At 37.7% G+C, this 20,196-nt stretch overlaps 1 protein-coding gene across 1 annotated transcript in view; it reads left to right on the top strand.

Moving 5' to 3' along the window:
• Positions 1 to 8,963: 8,963 nt before the first annotated feature.
• The window catches only part of LOC109098877 (metalloprotease TIKI2-like), a 55,171-nt gene continuing 43,938 nt past the window's right edge, over positions 8,964 to 20,196 (top strand). The window contains 2 exon segments of the mRNA XM_042729143.1: positions 8,964 to 9,437; positions 12,273 to 12,839. Of these exon segments, the coding sequence (XP_042585077.1) occupies positions 9,327 to 9,437; positions 12,273 to 12,839 (678 nt within the window). The 5' untranslated portion in view covers positions 8,964 to 9,326.

The raw sequence follows: 20,196 nt of genomic DNA, 5'->3' as shown, positions 1-20,196 counted from the left end.
CCCAATCCTGCCCTCCCAACCTCCCAATTCTATTTTATTACTCAATTCAAGCTTTTAGAAATTAAAATGTAAATATCAATGCTATAATTTTTTTTTTTTATTTAAGCAAGGATGCATTAAATTGACCAAAAATAACAGTAAACCCATTTCTTATATTATAAAAGAGGTGCCCCTTAAAAATATAAATTTAAATTAGGTGAATGGCTCTCCTACTTGCGGTGGTATTATGTTTCAGCATAAACTGCATTTTTTGGAGGGACAGCGCCTTCCACATTACGAAAGAGAGTTCAGACATTATTGAGAGATTTGTCTCTTTGAGGAGTGGTTAACCACATGAGAACTTAGTTGATCGGTCTGTGTGTGTGTGTGGATTTGAAACAAGGGTCTTACTAGATGATAAATCACAGGCTCTGTCAGGAGAGACTTGAGCCTGGGGGTCTGTCTGGCCCCTGTCATGGAAAACACTAAGAGTCCCTCTCTCACACACACGTACACATTTATAAACACCCACACAGACAAGCTTATTAATGTGAATAGCAGAGGAATCTGTGCTAATCTAATAATTAGCCATGTGCAAAATCCCCTGAACAAAGCCCCAGCATAGCACTGATTGAAGGGCAGGTCTGCTCTTTTGCTTTCATAGCTGCTTGGTGATCAGAAAAAAAAATTGGACCGAACTGGAAAAGAACAGGAACCTCTGTGATTTCTTATAGAGTTAGGCCTAATTTATCATTTATATAAAGTGCATGAGCGTGCATGGATGGGATCTTTCATCTTTTCACAAGTTTCGCAAGACAAATTAACTAGTGTTTTTTTGCGAAACATTGATTAAAGTGCTCGGCTTTTTAGCTCTCAGTCCCCATACAAATTATAGTGCTGTTTTAGGTTAACACCACATTACATACGTGCGAGAACACCGTTTTTCCCACTTTAATTTACAACTTCTAAGGGTCCGTCTGACATTAGAAACCCTTTTTCTCTGCATCAAACATTGGTTCCTTGTTTTATCAGAGTATCACATTCCATTATACTGAGCCAGGATAAACAGGAAGAAGGGATTATTGCAATTTTTCATCTCTTTCTTTCCTCCTCTTGGATGGTATGTGGTGGTCAGGCTATGAAATTGTTTCCACTTAATAAATAAAAAAAAAACACTGTTGCAGCTCAAGGGGGATTATTTTCCCAATTACCTACACCGCGGCTCATTTACTGTCTGAGTCCTGCATCTTCAAAACAGAAGTTCTGTCTCCAAACACACTGAAGCAGTTGACTGGCTATCTGAAAAAAAAGAAAAAAAAAAAGACAAGAATACAATTACAAACTGGAACATTATATTATATTCTGTCAAGGTTTTTAATATAAATAAAAGCACATTTCCTATTGTGCACAAGTCAGTGTTGCATCATGTCATCAAAAATATTCAAGTTTACCTTTTGTAATCCTTAAAAAAAGAAAGAAAAACTTGTTTAGCTTCAATCCAGTATATAGTGTCCACTTTTCACAAGCCGATCAATTTCTCATGGATATAATCAAGTGCCTTATTACATTTATCTCACTGAATATCCTGTTTCACTTGGAAATACATCAAATTATGAAAATAAAACAGTTTGATTAAAGCATTTCATACACATTTTTAGATTAAAAAGAAAAACTATTGGTTTGACAATTTTTACAATAACATGCTACATTTAATTATCTTGTAGTTTTATGGGTAATATAAAAAATGTAATATGGTTAAATATACTTCAATAACTTTAAATAACAGAGTTTAGAAAAAAATTCTTAGAATTCTCTTCGTTCTTTAAAAAGAAACATTTGTTTAACTTAACAACACATTACGATTTAGTTAGCTGTGATCTCATTCTGAATAAGAGAATCAGATTACTGGCATGCTTCTCATCCATCCATGCATCATTTAGACCCGACAAATGATGATAAGAGAACATGATGATGCTCAGATCGGCCGTGGCTTGTCCTGAGAAGGGAGTTTTACAAACAGAAACAAATAAAAGTGTTTCATAACATGTCTCCATATGTAAGGAATCTGTGTTTGACAGCGGAGTGGAAAAAATTGAGGAAATGCATCACACGGAATGACTGTTTTTTATTATGTCTGAGCATAAGGCACCCATCTCATTTGAATCAAATTGAGGGAAACGGCACTATCACGTACAGCATCTAAAATGACGTGACTCAACACCGGCAAATCTGCAACTATCTGAGATTGATTTAGGAGGAATCGGCGTCTCATCTCTGATCAACCCGGCATCCGTGAGCGCAGACATTAATCAAGCTGTCTGCATACGGGCCTTGCTGTGTTTTTAACCCCCTGTTGAGTGGTGTGTGTTTTAGGCAAACAGAGTCCTTCACCTTTGCCCATGCATTTAAAACAAACCCCTAAAGGCTTTAGTAGGGGGTCCGGCCCAGTGAAACTGAGTCTCGCTGAAACTTCTGAAATGCAAACCCTTTGCGAAAAAACAAGTACACTTTAACATACTTTCACATACGCATTACATAAATAATATACTTCTGAATCTAATGCTTTCAGACACTTAACTGCATGTTATTTAATATAAAATGAAAATATATTATAATTTAAATTTATTCTAAATGCAATAAGTGTTTTTTTGATCCACTTATATTATACATAATTTCATAATTACTTTTATTGGAATTTAAGAAATGGATATGGTATACAGCTGAATGTCTGACAAGCATTTATGGTAAACTAAAATGTACTTTTGTATTTCACATGCTTAAATATATTTGAAATTACATTTTTGTACTCAAGAAGTAGCAATTTAGTACATTTAAAATATAGTAACCTTAAATGTAATACTGAAATTTGCATTTAATGCATTTAAATACTGTAACAATTATTAAAACAATTATTAAAAGTGGACTTTAAAGTAAAACTTTACTTTAAAAACTTTTTAACGTATTGTTTTAAGATTTTAAGTACACTACAAGTGCACATTCTGTCATCCACCTCATCATCAAAGTTAATGATTAATGATTTTATTCTGAATATGATAATGATTTTAACACTACTCTTCGTGCCTGGAAAAGTGACGTGAATGATTCATTCATGTCTCACACAGAAATGCACATACTTGCATAATTTCTTCCATACAAACTGTGCGTGAAATGCGTCTGCACAAACATGTGGCACGTCAGGCCAAGGCCGCTGGCAGGACAATAAACAAATCACAAAATGAAAACAGCATAACGCGTTCCTTTTCCTATGCGTACAGTAGATTACAGTAAAAGCTCAGACACATGCTCAGAATCAGCAGAAGAAGCAGAAAATGAGAGCTGAGCTTTTCCTGGAAGCGCCCACACTCACTTTTTTTTTTTTTTTTTTTTTTTTTTTTTTTTATTTTTTTTTTTTTTTTTTTTTTTTTTTTTTATTTTTTTTTTTTTTTTTTTTTTCTGTTTTTTTTAGTTTCGGTTATGCGCCGTTCGTTGAGAAGAGAGGTTGTTGAAGGAATAGGTGGGTGGGATGTTTCCTAGGCTTTATCATGTCTCTACTGACAGCTTCTCTTTGCTTCTGGGTTGAGCCAGAGAGCAACAACAGTTTGTGAGCTGAAATTGAAAACATGCAGCAGAACAAGAAAAGACAGGATCTGATTGTGCTGTTTACTGACAGCACTGGATGAAAACAAACTGTAAAGGAAAGCAGGATGACTGTGGTGTCAGGGAGTGCAGAGTCTTTCATGGAAAAGAAAAGCAGAGCATTTTTTTCCCTCCTGAGAAAATTACTTGCACTTATAGTATCCCTGGGGAGCTTTAGGTCATTGAATTTGTTTTGGTCTCCCCTTTCAGTCATTTATGTAAGACATAAAATGCTGGACAAGATATTTATTTGATTTTTATTTATCCGGTGAAGTAGCCTACTTCATGAAGGACATTACACAAAGATAAGCATGACAAGAAAGTGATAGTTTGACAGAATTTGTAATGCACTTCTGTGAGTTTTGAAAAATGGCATTGCAATTCTGTCTAATTGACAGACTGGGGAAGCAGTCCACATCTCTCTCCCATGCCCCGCTGGCCCGCTGTGATTTATCTATGATTTCTGAGACAGAAATAATCAGCACAACCTCAAATCACAGCATGGACACACAAAAACATTTAAAAGTACCAGCATGAGAAAGCTAACAATCAGCTAACCATCTTTTTTTGCAAGACTTAAAGATGTCTTCATATGAACATATCTAAAGAGGCTCTTTTGTAAAAACACAAGATGTGGAGATGTGGAAAAAGACAGATTTGATAATATTTTTTTTAATCATTTGAAAGTAATAGAAGGAACCGAATGTTAGTTTTTAGCCCTTTCACCTCCTTTAACAAAAGTAAAAAAAAAAAATCTCTGTTTTGCAAGAAAATGTCAAATATTGTACGCAAAAATTTATATTTTTACATATATTTATGCATTTTTTAAATAATTTTTTTGTGCCTTTATTACATAAGGTACAAAACTTTGCAGACAAGAGAATGTTCTGTAAGTAATTACCTGGATTAATAAAAAAAAATATATATTTTTTTCAACATTTTAGTATTGAAGATTGTCCACTGTGAACAACATTCATAAAAAATAATACATAAATGTATTCATTATTGATTTAAAAAGACTAGGCGTCCTTGTCAACCAAGTACACGCACAGCATCCACCCAATGCCAAAACATTTCAAAATCCGACAAGCAATCCAGGTCAAGAAACTAAGATGTTCTTTAAGAATACTGGAAAAACGCTAGATAAACATGGTTAAGATTTCACCACTCATAAAACCCCACACAGTACGCTGCAGCCAGGAAACAGGCCTCGCTGTATTTTCTTAGGCAGCTCTCTGGCCACCCCCCCACCCATTTTCACCCCAAGTACATTTTAAACAGAAGATGATACACTACATCTAACGGTGTGTCAGAACAGTGTGATTGGCAAATTTATGACAATAAATGTTTGCCTGCTTTGGTCAGATTAAGTGCTCTTGCAAACCCTATAATTACACGGTCTGAGAATATGTGATTTACACCGGCTTCAGTACGGAGTACCTCTGTCTTTGTGGGAAATTCTAGATCCCTGTTGCCAGTTTGCTATGCATGAGCATCTCTTGGACAAAGATAAGCCGATTTGTGGTGAATGTGAATGCACTGCTGCCTGACAATGGTGGCCAGGTTGTTATTTCCATAATATTATGATTTCTTTTGTTCAAATCCAGACTTCCAGGTCTCACTATATTAAACCACCACAATTTTAACCAGTAGTAATTTTGGATCTCATTGTACAATTGTGTCATGAAAAGATGCTGTTATTCAGTCTATTCAGACTGTAACACAGAGAGACCCCAGTAACAGATGAAGCCATAACAGGGGTCCCCCATAGATCATCATGCAATTACACATATAATCTCTGATCTAAAAGAAAGCAGTGTTGCATTATAGGAAGCCCTTTGTTTGCAAGCTCTTTGATGTGATTGTTCAGTGTCTTGTGAGGTTATGAACACAAAATGTGCTCTTTTTCCGCTCTCTCTCTCTCCATGCATACATACACTAACAAAGCCAGTTAAGCCTTTTCCAACATCAAACAAACAAAGCTAAACAATTCCATCCACAGTTTCTGATATTCCCTGGAAGCAGCAACTCTGTCGAATTCGATCTGTAAGAAATTCCATCACAGTCTCACAGAAAGCGAACAACCATCCGTCTGTCGCCTTCCAATCTTATCATCATCTGACTCTCTCCACCTCCCCCCCACCTTCTCTCCATCTCTCTACTGATACATGAGATATCCTGACAGTCTTTGTCTGCGTGTGAGCACACGCCAGGAAAGCGCCGCACAACAGATGCTTCAAACAGTCGTAAAAGAGTCGTTCTCCTTTATTGTTTTTGTAGTTTGCTACACTTTGCTGTCAAAACTACACAAGTTCTTCATGTTTTGGCATGAAGATTGTGAAATCTTAAACCCATTTAAGTCCACATTTTTTCCCACAGGCCGGTTTATTACTAGTTCATTGGACTCATGGCCTACTGACCCCTGAATGACACTTGAAACCCCCTTCTGTGAGGACCTCTTAGGAAATCCAGAGCACCATAAACCACAACAATACCTCAGTATTTACAAAAAAGCTGTATTATTTTAGGTTTAGGGGACAATTTAAAAGTTATTTGAAAGTTACCACTGACTACAGTATTGTATCATGCCAGGATGTCAGGATGAGCAAACATCTGCAGGGTTCGAACTAGGTTGTTTTAATTTTCACCCCTCTCACTGGGAACTTTCCCTTTTGTTTGACTTCATCTTAGGTTACCGAGAGCGGCACAATGACTTTAGTCTGCTCTCACAGCCTGTTGTAATACTGTGAATGGGCAATAGAGGGCGCCGTTTTAAAGATAAACAAGTTAAACTTTCACAGGTATGGACAAAAAAATAAATAAATACATAAATAAATAACTAAAAAAAGTACAAAAGAGCTTTAAATATATATGGCGCGATTTCATCTTGATTCAATCATGAATCTTGAGCTCATTCGGGGGTGCGCTGTGAAACATCAAAGTGTCAGTTCTCGGCCTCAGGAACACAAAAACACGCGTTTTGAGGAACCTTGAGGGTGAAAGACATTACCCACTCCATCTCAAAAGCAGCTTGATGGCATATGAGAGCACAGACTGGTCTGTCAAGGTGTTTGTTTGGTTGAAAGTCTAACTGAAGAGTTCAGCTCTGACGATGAGTTGAATGAACGCAGATACAGACTATGACAGTGTGACCATAAGTGCGCCCTTTAAGAAAAAACACATCCGAGCTCTTAAGCGTATGTGTCCCAAGGCATCCATTAAAGAAACAACCAGAACACTAACTTTCAACTGTTTTTTTCCACTATCCGAGTGCACAACATATATAGGCTATATGTGCTTCAAGTTCTGGAGCAGATCCAGGAATAGGCCTAGGCCTATTCTGTCACATACTTTGCGCAATCACCAGCCAAGAATGTGAAAATCACCCTCAGACCCCAACTCTTGCAAGGCATGGTTTCAACAGGTAAGTGCATCTGCAGGTGGCTCACAGGTGAAACAGAAGACAAGCACGAAGGGAAAAGCCCTCAATAATAGAACACACAAAATGAGAGAAGGCAGATGTGGGATCTCCATGAGAGTAACAGTCAAATAAACCCGCTAAACGGCGCATACGGTCAATGAGCCGTAGAATAACACAATTACATGGGATTATCTATCATTCAGACTGAAAACTGACTCTCGGTGAATCTCTTACTATACTACAGCATGCAGGGGAAACTGCGAGGAAGGGCATTTTAGCTTGAGCCATTCATTAAACTGTAACCAGATATATAATTTAATCGTTCATCAACACTTGTGATTGAAATGTGCTGCTTTAAAACTTACTGACACTGCACATCATCAAGGCCTTGTTGAGCAGGCTCGCACTCACATAAACAAAAATAAGGCTGTAATCAGTGTGGTGTAATCACTGAGCCGACAGAAAATATACAGTAGGTAAGAGCAAGTACGCCTGCGTTGGAGCCTCATGCAAGACCTGTGGAGAGTCTGGGAATGAGACATGATGGAAACACAAAGGGGCTCTTGTGTTGACCCTTTCTGCTGTCACCAGCGGAGCTCTATGTAGCACTCGTTTTGAAGGATCCCTATGATTAATTGCCCACTACTTGACACTGTCACTCGGCCGTCCACTCGGACAATAACACGGGTCACGGCACCAGAGCTGGCACCGCGGAAAAACGACAACTGGCTTTCAACACAGCCATTCATTGTTCAGTGGTACTTGCCAGAATTACACATCCTTAACGAGACCTGGAATGAAAAACAAACTTAAAATATATTTTTGCAGGCATTACTTCCTACAATGCTTAGATTCATTAATCATAGCTACGCCTGCGATCCAGAACACGTCAATGCAAAAATGATTAGAGTCAATGGCCACGGCACATTACTGTCAAATAGACAGTGACAGTGATGAATTGAGGGTAAAACGGTTCAATATGCCAGAAATGAAATATTTAAGTGTTAAAAGACCCGATGGCGTGCCTTCTATAGGCTACAGAATGCTTCACATTTTTACAAAAACAACAAACAAATTCATGCAGAAAGCATCAGTTTGTACTGTGTGGAAAACAATCAAAGGAAAAAAGTTATCTTGTAACTGCTGATGACTGTCGGATTATTTTGACCCCCTAAAATAGATGCAAAATGTTTTCCGTTTAATTAGAAAAACAATGTAGCTATTACTGGACGTTAACATAGTGATCAATTACTTTTATGGATAAAATGGCCATGCAATTTTACTGTAAAATGTTTATGGAACTAAAAAAAAGTATGACTTAAAATATATTTTACAGTTAAAAACTATGTTTAGCAAGATAATACATGCAAGTTATAATTTAGATGAAACACAGCAAAACATTCCCTGAAGTCCCAGCAGGACACATCACATTCTATTCATCAAAATACTTAGAATTCTTTTTTAAATCAGTACATCTATGTTACATTTTATGTTGTTTAGTTAATACTTATTGCATGATGCACTGTCCTGTGGGTTACCACTGGTGTTTTTGTGTGAATAACACTGTGCTCTGCCTATACATTTTTAGTAATTGTTCATCATGTGGTATGATAATTTACGGTACCACCTGTAATATTACAGTGGTTATTAGTAGGCTATATTTTTCGGGACAAACTATATGTAGTAACATTATAGTAGATCTACTAAACACTGTACAGAGCTACTAAACATTATAGCACTACAGATCTCAGTTTTACAGTAAATTTAACCGTATTTTTTACAGTCTTAATACATCTGCTTAAAAGTAATCATCCATCTAATGGCCAGTTTATTTTTTCAGTGAACAGTGTAGACCAGTGCTCTGTTCCATGACCGTCGAACTGTTAAACTCTCGTCCTCCGAAAGAACCTGTTCTCCCCTCCTCTTAACAAGCAGAGGGGGAAACATTCAAGGCGTTCACGTTCTCAGCGCAGTTAAACTGGAAACTTGAGGGGCGCAGAATAGAGTTTGTGCTCTCCACAGCTGGGCAGCTGGAGAGAGTGAGAGAGAGAGAAAGAGAGAAAGAGAGAAAGAGAGAGAGACAGGAGACAACGCGAATCTCTTTGAAAGTCTGGGGCAGGAGAATGGCGGAGGGGCAGAATGCTTTCCTTTCGAGACGGCAAATGTGAGCCCACAATCACCACCGGCGGAAAACATTGTATTTGTGCTGTGAAGCCAGGAACAAGTTTTAAACAACAGAGGTAACGGAGCTGAGGGAAGCGTGAGGTGTCCCGTGCCCTCTCATCTCGAAATGAACTGTCACTGGGGACTACGATGGTTGGTAACTTTATGCGCTTTGTTTCAAGTGGGCTCACCCCGGGACACACACCAGAGCACGCGGAAATGTGACAAGCCCGTATCGGTGAGTTTGCTTAGTGCGCACATTGTGAAGCTGCTTCGCGCGCACTGCACGCACCTTTGCAGAAGCTCGTAAATGGCATGTCATCAAGATCTATCATGCATGATATTGTTATAGGAGACTGGTTCGCTGTTTGATCTTCTGTTATTTTAAAGAGTTGCTTTTATTACCAAAAACTGAAATAATTCAATTTAAAATCCGAGTCGAAATCATTAGAATGGCTGTAATGTTTGATAAAAGTTCAGTTTAACTTTTAGGATTTTTTTTCTTTTTTTCTTTTTTTTCTTTTTTTTTTTTTTTTTAGTTGGATACAATTAAAGGAAAAAGGGTTAAAATTAAAAATGGTAAAAATTTGCACATTCTTTTTCATTAGACTGTAATTTATTCTTAACATAACTGTCAGGCCACTGAAATACGTATCCATCTTGCAACAAATTCAAACTTTTTTTTTAAATGCTATTTTAAAATAAAACATTAACTACTTTTGCTGTGAGGTTCAGTGGCGTTTTCGTTTCTTATTTAATTATTCTGCACGATGTTGTTCTTCATATCATTAACAATAAAAGTATACATAAAATAGCCTATTATAATCTAAATTTTAATAGACATTAGACATTTTATAGTGACATATTTGCTACGAAGACAAATATTTTTATAATACTGTATTTGTTGCATTTCAGTAATCAACTGAGCAATCTATTTTAAAACAACAGTTATTTAGTGGCGTCCAGCCAGCTGCGTGTCACTTCTTGTCGTGTAATTATAGAAATCTGGGCCAGAAAAAATGAATTTTGTGCCAAGTGAAATACTGCTAAAATCTTGCCAGTGCAGTGCCAGTTTATGTGTCAAAGGAAAAAGGGGAAAGACCCACGGGTGAATAGACTTAAAATGCATTTATATGGAAAAAAAATTCACTGACCCCCATAAACTGATCAAGTTTCATTGAGACGAGAACTGTTAAAGTAGTTATCGAGCATATTTACTTCATTATGATTTGGCAACTGCGCGAGGCTGTTAAACGCAATTAATGTCTAGCTTTCATCTGAGCCATACAGTGTGTGGAGGAGAGGATTCATCATCAGTAGAGGAGGAGAGATACATTATATTCCATAAAACATATGTAATACTGACTATCCCAAGTTTTCAAAGAGATTTCAAAGAGAAGAGAGTTCTTCACTCATTCAACTGAGCGTTTAAGTCTTCGTCAGTCTCTTAACAAGTCTTTGTTAAATATAAAGAAATTTAATGCATTATGCACGCAAACGTTCTACCTTTCTTTTGTTTTGACAATTAATTGTTATCTTTTCCTGGAGATTTATATCATTAATGGTCCTATTGTCCAGGACATGACCTGTGCATTCTTAATGTAATTCATAATGCGCGAGTACTGCGAGGCCTGTTTTTAGTTAAGAAATTACTCCATAAAGCAGAGCAGAGGGTCTGTGAATGTGACCTGCTCATACAGAATATATTACTTTATAATGTTCTCTCCAGTAAAGCTGGTTAGTATTCGAGGCATTTCCACAGGTGTCCAAATACAATATGAAGATATGAGCAGTCGCGAACACGTGGCCATTTAAACGATAAAAAATGATAAAAAAAAAAATACAAAGAAATACATACCTGCAGTTTGTCGATGCACATTAAATTCAATGAGAAATAAGGATGTTCGATTAATATATATATATATACACACACACACCACACACACACCAAGACACACACACACACACACACACACACACACACGATTAAAAAAGCTAGTATTAATACGTGCCAAGTTCTTAAAAATACAATCTAAACTTTTTATTATATGTTGGTTTCATACATTCTTGAAACACATTATACCATTTTTAAAAAAATATATATTTTGATTTTATGAGCCTAAAATGTCACGTGGTGTAACCATCGAGGAAAAAGTACTAAAACACTTTGTGCAGTCCTTATTTTCTATTTAAAAATTTCAAATGTTTATACACACACATCATGAAATAAAAGTATCCTCTCTTTTTTCACATGACAGCAAAATTATATTCTGCATGTTACACCCTGACAAAAATATTAAAATGACATTAATTCAAAAATAATTATAGAGGAGTTGTATTCAAATAATATCATTACTAAAAGCAAGCAAGCATGAGATATCTGAGGGAGATATCTGGGGGTGAAAGAATTGTCAAACATCACTTGCAATTCCTTCATTAACATCAGCTCTGACTCGTGGTTAATAAACTCTTAACTGCTTTTTCCTGATCTGAGGTGGTTGAACAATTCATTAAATTGAAAGGTTTACCGTTTAAGAGTGAGTTGTTCATTGAAGGTTACATTTTTACAAGGGCACAGCTATTGACAGCCTCAGCAACTAGTAAATACTTTAAAGTTTCAGAGGGTGCAGAACAGCAGAGGTTTGCCGCGCTGCAGAGTGTAAAGGCCCTTTTTACGAGGAGAGGCACACTGTAAACTAAGAACCCCAGTTAAACATTTCCACCACAGATTTAATACGCCAGCTCTATCAGTGCACTGGCATGAACCAAGTCCTCTGTGACACAGCTACTATACACTGCTTTTTTCCCCTGGTTTGACTTCAAATTAGGAAAAAGTTAATGCATATGAATGCCTGTGACCTTTGGAATGCAGTTTGAGATTGTTGTATCAGTGTCTTATCAGTCTGCTTCATAAGATTATGATTTCTTATGATAATAAAATTGATATTTACCAAATGCATAAGCTAATCTTCTCAAAATGAAGTTATTTGAGTTGTAACACTGAAGTATTTCTTTCAGTTTGATGTTTGACCCTTTGACCCTAAAACCTCCTCTTCATTTTTCCTTATCACAGAAAGACATGAACTCCTTCCTGTGGACCGTGAAACGGCCTCCTCCTTACGCTCCGTCCTATCTGTTTGGGACAATCCACGTCCCGTACACTCGAGTCTGGGACTACATCCCCGAGAGCTCAAAGCGGGCCTTTCAGATCAGCACCAATGTGTTCTTTGAACTGGATCTCACAGATCCCCTAACCATCTCAAAACTCACTAGCTGCCAACTTCTGCCCAATGGAGAAAACCTCCAGACGCTACTGCCACGCAATCTGTACCGCCGACTCAAGCGCCACCTGGACTATGTCAAACACATGATGCCCTTCTGGATGACGGCAGACCAGCGTGGCCGGGGGCTTTATGCAGACTACCTCTTCAACGCCATCGCAGGGAACTGGGAACGCAAGAGGCCCGTATGGGTAATGTTGATGGTGAACTCGCTGACCGAAGCAGATGTGCGGTCACGGGGAACTCCGGTGCTCGACCTGTTCTTGGCGCAGGAGGCTGAGCGTCTCGGAAAGCAGACAGGTGCAGTGGAGAGGGTGGAGGAACAGTGCCATCCCCTGAATGGACTGAACTTCTCACAGGTCAGTGAGCAGGCAACCAGACAGAGAGTCGTGTGTGTGTGTGTTTTGGCAAGGGTGCATGGGAGATCCGCTGGTTAAAAAGGTGTTGTTATGGATTAAGTGATTATGAATATCCACAGACAAACAGAGCAAGGAGGAAATGAGAAAAAAGCCTGACACAAAGTCTGGAGTTAAGTCAGAGTGGGAGAGAGAGCAGCTGTCAGGCTGATAAATTGGTGTGGAAATCAATGCTGAATAAAATTTATGAGGTATAGAGGGAGAAAAGAGGATGACTGTCTGCCTGTGGGGTCGCGCTGTCATCTGACACGTCTTGATTATCCTATTGCTGCCTGTCGAATGTAACATTAGAGTAAAAGATGGGCAAACTAACCTAATTGCTTGATGATATGGAGGTGGAGGATATCCAGCTTTTATTTCTGCACTGAAAAATGAGTGGGTTAAAGATATGTATAGAGAGGAGGAGTTATATTAAACAGGCAGAGTGTTTTGTTCCTTGCATGCCACACACACACACACACTACACTATTTTACATAGAATTTATATATTACATTTCATATTTATGTTTTTAAAATAAATAACTTTATATTTATGAAGTGATACATTTCAAAAACTATATATGAAATTTATTGTGTGTGTGTGCGATTTTAAAAAAATATGTAAACCTAACCTCTTATTTTATATGATTTTTAAAATGCTAAATTATATAATTTAGTTTTTGTAGTCATCAATAGGTTAAATGATTAAATTCTATTTTAATTATACACACACACACACACACACACTATGAAATTAATTACATAGATATAATTATCAGAATTATATTATAAGCCCAAAGGTCATTTTAAAACATATATCAATTTTTAAATAAGTCTAAACTATAAAAACTATATATAACTAATAACTATATAAGTCTAAACTATAAAAACTATATATATATATAATACACATTTAAAAAATAATGTAAAAAAGCATTTTGTTAAAAAATTCCAAAATATTGTTTTGCGCCAGCTGCGGTCTCATTAAGACCTCAACACAACCACAATACACTGCTTATCACCACAAAACCTGCATCAGCGGCAGCAACACAGACATGAATGCTCACACTGCAACTGAATCTGTGAGCCGGGGCCCCTGTGTGACAGGCAACAGGGCTCCTGTGCTAATTTGAGAGGGTACAGGGGCAATGTAGCCTCTCCACTTTCATCAGCACCTCCTAACTATGCTGTCAAAAAAGAACATGCCTGTAGGGCCTGCCAGCCAGCGCACCCCTGTAAGGAATCGTGGGAAATGTGGACCCAGCACAGGGTGACAGCTCTCTCATCTTTAATCTGGGAGAGGTCAAAATACCACTCTCATTCCCAGGCTGACAAAGTCAAAATATCTATTTTTTCAATGTAGCAGCAAAATAATACTTTCAGACAGAATGGGTTTTAGATAGAATTACATTTTGGATATTTATTGCATCAAATATTTCTTTGAGTACGAGTTTATTTTTCACTGCATTGCGTTCATACGCTAAATGTCACCAGAATGGGCAGAACAGATGGAGTTAGGCACTGCAATATGAACTGTTACAAAGTACTCATAATGATTCTAGAAGTCTCTGCTTTAGATTCTGGCGAAGGCTCAGCCAGCGATCCATTTTAATCACAGGGCTAATCAGCGAGCTTTTGAACATCTGAATTTCCTACAGCTTTCCGCCCAAAAATAGTCCCAGAAGAAGTAAAGAGCATGAAATGAAAATGACAGGCAAATGATTATGCTGTATTAGAATCTGAGGGATAATTTAAGCGCTGTGCTCTCCTGGAATGCTCAAGCAGGAGTGAGGTCAGACAGCAAGATCATGCATGGAGGCAAGAAGGAAGGGGTTGGATGATGTGTAGGCTGTGGTGTCGCTGCGAGGCCTAATCTGAAACATGAGCCGCGGGATTGTGGGAGATCAGAGTTGGGAACACTTCCAAATGCCGCTAGCCGGCGTATTAATCGTTCCCAATAAAAGTAACTGCCTACGATATCCTCGAACTTGCAGCGCTCTCTTTCTCGGGCTTTCGTGGCGTGAGTCATCAGTTGTCTCTGGCATCTCCACATCAGGATTTGTGTCAGCCGCCCTGGCCTTCACCTTGGGTTAAAGCAGTTAGCCTGACCTTTTCCTCTCTGTTCGCCAAGAGCTCAGGAAGTGCTTTGAGCTCAAAAGGTGCTACAGAAAAACAGGTCCCCATCTCAATGCTGATGTGATTCCTAGGAGGATAATGGGGTGCGATGCCTGGAGGACAAAGCGGTTTGCCTGGCCTGGCACAGATCCACGTCTGGCTTTCGGATGGAGTGCAGGGGGAAGTTGAGGAGCATTGGGGAGGGTTTGGCTTTCTCCTTGAAGCAGGAGTGGTGAGTTTCAAAGGCCACATGGAGCGCATGGTTCATCTCCAGCTTTGCAAACGTGGATGAACATGGACAGCAGGATATGATAGGAAGCAACACAAGCTTAAAGCTTTAAGCAAGTGTGTGTTGCTACCAAGCGATAGCAGCACCGCGTGTCTATAGGGATGAAGAGCAAGTTGTTTATCTCTGATTTTGTAAGAAAAGCTCCCATGATGCATCAGTAGACTGAATGCCTCATGCCTATGCTAAAGCAGGGTACGCAAGCATGTCCTTATTTATTCATCTTGGGGTCCCATTGTAGCTAGCATTTGAACATTGGGGGAGGAGACAAAAAATGTACAAGAGCATATATACACCTCCCTCCTCTGGGCTGAGGTCAAAGGTTGCGGCCTTGCTGACGATGTAGACAACCTCATGGATACTAGAGTCTCTGTGTGATACTGGCTAGCAAAGCAGAAAAGTCACAAGGCTATTTTAGGCTCTGTGTAAAGATTGAAAACCCCACTGCAAACTCAAACTCAGACTAACAGAATAAAGTTGCTGGAACTCACACTTTAGCAGAAGCCACATCTGTTTTCAGCTGTGAAGAAGTGCTGAAGTGTTGATGGACCTTAGAGGGATAGAGTCTGTTAAAATGGGATTAACAGAAATATATAGGTCAAATACAGCAGAAATATTTGTACTCCACTGTGTAGTTGTCATGAGCTCTTCGTCATATTGTTATACAGCAATTAGTTCCAGTCCACTGATTTGTTTGTATCACTCTGCTTCTCTGTGTTTGCTGCAGAGAATTCAAACTGTATTAACTACAGCCTTTTTGTTGGCAGAGAGAAAATAAACCATACTGTATAACCAGCCATATTGTGAATGAAATGTCAGTTACTTTAAATTATTTGTTAACAACTTCTTGTTCATAAGTTTGGGGTCAGTAGGATTTTTTTATATAATACTTTTACTGAGCAAGTACATATTTAATTGGTCAAAAGTGACAGTGAAGACATTTAGAATGTTATAAAAGATTTTTATTTCAAATAAATGAATTCTTTTGAAGTGTGTATTCAGAACCCCCCCCCCCCCCCCAAAAAAAAAAAATCTATTATGGTTTCAATATTTTTTTTTTTTAAAAGCACCAAATAAGCATATTACAATTATTTCTGAAGAATCATGTGGCACTGAAGACTGGAGTACTGATGCTGAAAACTGAAAGCTAAATTACATTTATAATAAATTACATTTATTCCTATTTTAAAATATATTCAGATAGAATAGTTCTTTTAAATTGTAATAATATTTTCCAATATAACTGTTTTTCTGCATTTTTAAATACATAAACAGCCTTTCTGAGCATAAAATAGTTCTTTTAAACTAGCAACTTACGGAACATCACAAGAAAACAACAGCTATTCACTTTTACTTGTATGCTCATTGTTTAATTAGAAATGTTATTAGGAATGATACCATGATGGAAAAAGTGTGGAAAATCATACATTTGGCAAATGTCTCAACTGGCTTATGTTCAAAACAGTTCATCATCAGTATTCAGCTACAAATATTTACTCAGCACTCCATGCTGTAACCATCTGATAGACCTCAGATAAATAATGCATATTTAAATGATAGAATTAAGGAGAATCGGACTTTTGCTGCATTTAAATATTTACATTCCAGGTCTCATGTGTAAGAACTGGGCGCTATGATCTGCTGGCATGAGCAACAGCGTGATGGAAAAAGCAGCCACCTCCGTGCTCCTGCTGGATAACCTCCTAGCCCAAAATATTCTCCTTACCTCTCTCCGTCTCCATTTTTTTCTCTCTCGTCTTCTTTGTGGAGGCTGTTTGCACACCTCTGTGACACTCTACCTGCAGAATGGAATATGAGTTACAGCATGCAATAGAATTAGAATGTCTAGGAGTTTGAATAATATGGGAATGAGAACACATGAGCTTCAGTCTGGTGGAAGCAAAGATGTTATCATCAAATTCTTTCTTCATTGTTTCAAGATGGTATTGGAGCTTGGTGTTTTCACGTGGCTGATTGGATGATGTTTTAAGCATGTCTTTAAATATTACCCAAGATTCTGGCACTCTCTACTTCTTAAATGCTTCTGCCTTAGGAATGACCTCGGTTTGTATATCCACGATTTAATTTTCTCAATTACCCATCATGATGTTAAAGAAATGCAATTTCCATTTGGAGGATGTCCACCAGGGGACTTAAGCCTTCAATGATATCAAGAGCAAATGTGCGTAAGTGGCACCGGAGCCAAATCAGGCGATCTGCGGGGCCCATGAGCATACACGCGGCAGTCAAACTGCTGGCCTAATTACTTAATTGGCCTTTCTAATGACTAAATTGCCCCCTGCTGTCCAGAACCACTTAGACAATTATGTATTGGCCTGAAAAGGAGGCTTGCTCTGTAACTCACTGAAGTGGAAAAGACAAGCCATGGATACCGTGTATGTTTATTTTCATCAAATGGGAGGTATTTACCTACATCAAAGTGCCATCTTACCCAGAGCGTGGCACACACACAGCGGGGAAGCAGTGCTCTACAGGACCAACTCTCTGTCTGTGCTGAGGGTGCGGCCTTCCTCGCAGAGGAAATTATCCATGCAGTACACACTTAGGTTTGTGTCCCACAAACATCCTGCTTCTGCGGCTTGCTGTCAAGTTTAAAATAGAAGTAGATATGGTTAATAGGTGTAATGAATTCTGACTCAACAGCAAAAGATGTGTCTGCAAGTCTCACTTATGTTCACCAAGGCTGCATTTATTTGAATAAAGACACAGTAAAAACAGTAATATTATAAAATATTATTGCCATTTAAAATAACCATTTTTTTATTTTAATACATTTTTAAATGTCATTTATTCCTGTGATGGCAAAGCTGAATTTTCAGCAGTCACGTCATGTGATGCTTCAGAAATCATTATTATATGCTGATTTGGTGCTTAAGAAACCTTTCTTATTATTAATGTTGAAAACAGTTGAGCTTCTTAATATTTTTTGTGGAAACGTGATACATTTTTAGGACCCTTTGATCAATAGAAAGTTAAAAAGAAAAGCATTTATTTGAAATATTAATCTTTTGAAGCATTATAAATGTTTTTACTGTCTATTTTCAACAATATAATACATGCTTGATTAATAAAAGTATTAAGAAAAATATCTGACTGACCCAAACTTTTTAATATTTTACATGTATTAATATTATATTAACAAAGGTGGTGCTTTGATAGCTAGTGGCAGTGCTTTAACAGGGATGAATGTAGAGTTATAAGACCTTTATCTCGCTAAAAAATAGACCATCATCCCGATAAAAAAAAACCTACTGTCTGAGTGCTAAAAACCTTCTCCTTTAAAGAATTTTCTCTAAAATGTTCAAGAAAAAGTCAAGTAGTGAGTTAATCTAAATTACTCAACTAACCCATTCCTAATTTATATACACTTAAGCTTTGCTTGACAGGGTTAGGTGAACATGCTCCTCCCAAACTTTCATTTAAAGCACCATATAAATGTCTTAACATACAGAAACTGAGGCTGATTTTGTGCATGCATGTTGCTGTTAACAGTGAGTGGTCCCTGGTGCTTCCTATTGTTAGTGATTCATGAAACATCTCAGTGACTGTATGAATGGTCTGTCTGGTTAAGTCTGTTATGCTACAGTATTCCAGCCCTAATGAGTTCTGCACATTGGGGATAGATTGTGCTCGACCAGCAGAGCTATGAGCTCCCAGCAGCTGGGAATGCACAAGACAGAGTGCTATTCCACACAGCTGTGATCCCAGCGCCAAGATCCAGCTTTCTTTTCCTTTCTCTTCATCTTCTTCACTGCATTCCTTCTTTGAGAATGGAACAGTCATTTCATCTTTGCTTTAATGGCCTCACGTCACGCGAGAGGTCGGCCACCGGCTGTCTTACCTATCAGCGAGAACAAGGTCTAAATACAAAAAAAAAAAAAAAAAAACACAAATACAAGCAATGGGTGTTACAGAGTTACATCGGATAACACACTACAAACACTCTTCAGACAGTCAACAGATAAAGAGGTTTTCAGAGTGTTCCCTCTTCATAGGAAAGATTCTGCGGCGACTGACCACAAACATGGCACCCTTTCAGAAATATGAGGAGACTTTCCAGCATTGCTTTTGTTAATGGAACAAAGAACAGAGATTGAAATGAGACTGAAATATATTTGTCACGTGCACACTACTTGTGTGGTCAACTTCATCTCCTTCAAAAGTGCATAATTGTAAGACATTGCCTTTCATTAAGAAAATGAATATTATATATATCAAGGTTTGGGGCCAAAGTTTTTTTTTTTTTTTTTTTTTTTTTTTTTAAGAAATTTATATTTGTATTCATAAAGGAAAATTGTGATTAATGTGATAAGAAATTAGCACAAAATCAGCATATTAAGAAAAGATCCTGTGACACCGAAAACTGGAGCAATGGCTGCTGAAAATTTAGTATTGCTAACACAGAAATAAATTACATTTTAAAATATATTAACTTATATTTCACAATATAGCTCTTTTTACTGCTACTTATGAAATCTGAGAGATTTCTGACCCTGTATAGACAGCAACACAATATATCAACACCAAAAAAAACCCAGATTTTTTTGATGAAATCTGAGAGATTTCTGACCCTGTATAGACAGCAACACAACTTAACAAAACCTTTCCGGGCCTTGAACGTGGTAATTGCATTGCTGTCTATTCAGGGTAAGAAAGCTCTCGGATTTCATCAAAAAAATCTTTATTTTATACATTTTATTGAAATGTATGTTTCGAAGATGAATGTAGTTTTGAGGTGTTTGGAAAGACGTGAGGGTAATTAATAACAGAATTTTCATTTTTGGGTGAACTATCCCTTTAACACATTTCAGCATCTTTCAAACAAATCTTAATGGATCAAATCTCGCTTTACATTATTCAACACTGAATAATCGGTCTCAGAAATCTGTAACTTTACAG

Source organism: Cyprinus carpio, chromosome B8, assembly GCF_018340385.1.
Source record: "Cyprinus carpio isolate SPL01 chromosome B8, ASM1834038v1, whole genome shotgun sequence".
NCBI classification, from domain to species: Eukaryota; Metazoa; Chordata; class Actinopteri; order Cypriniformes; family Cyprinidae; genus Cyprinus; species Cyprinus carpio.
This window is presented reverse-complemented; position numbering and strand designations above follow the sequence as displayed.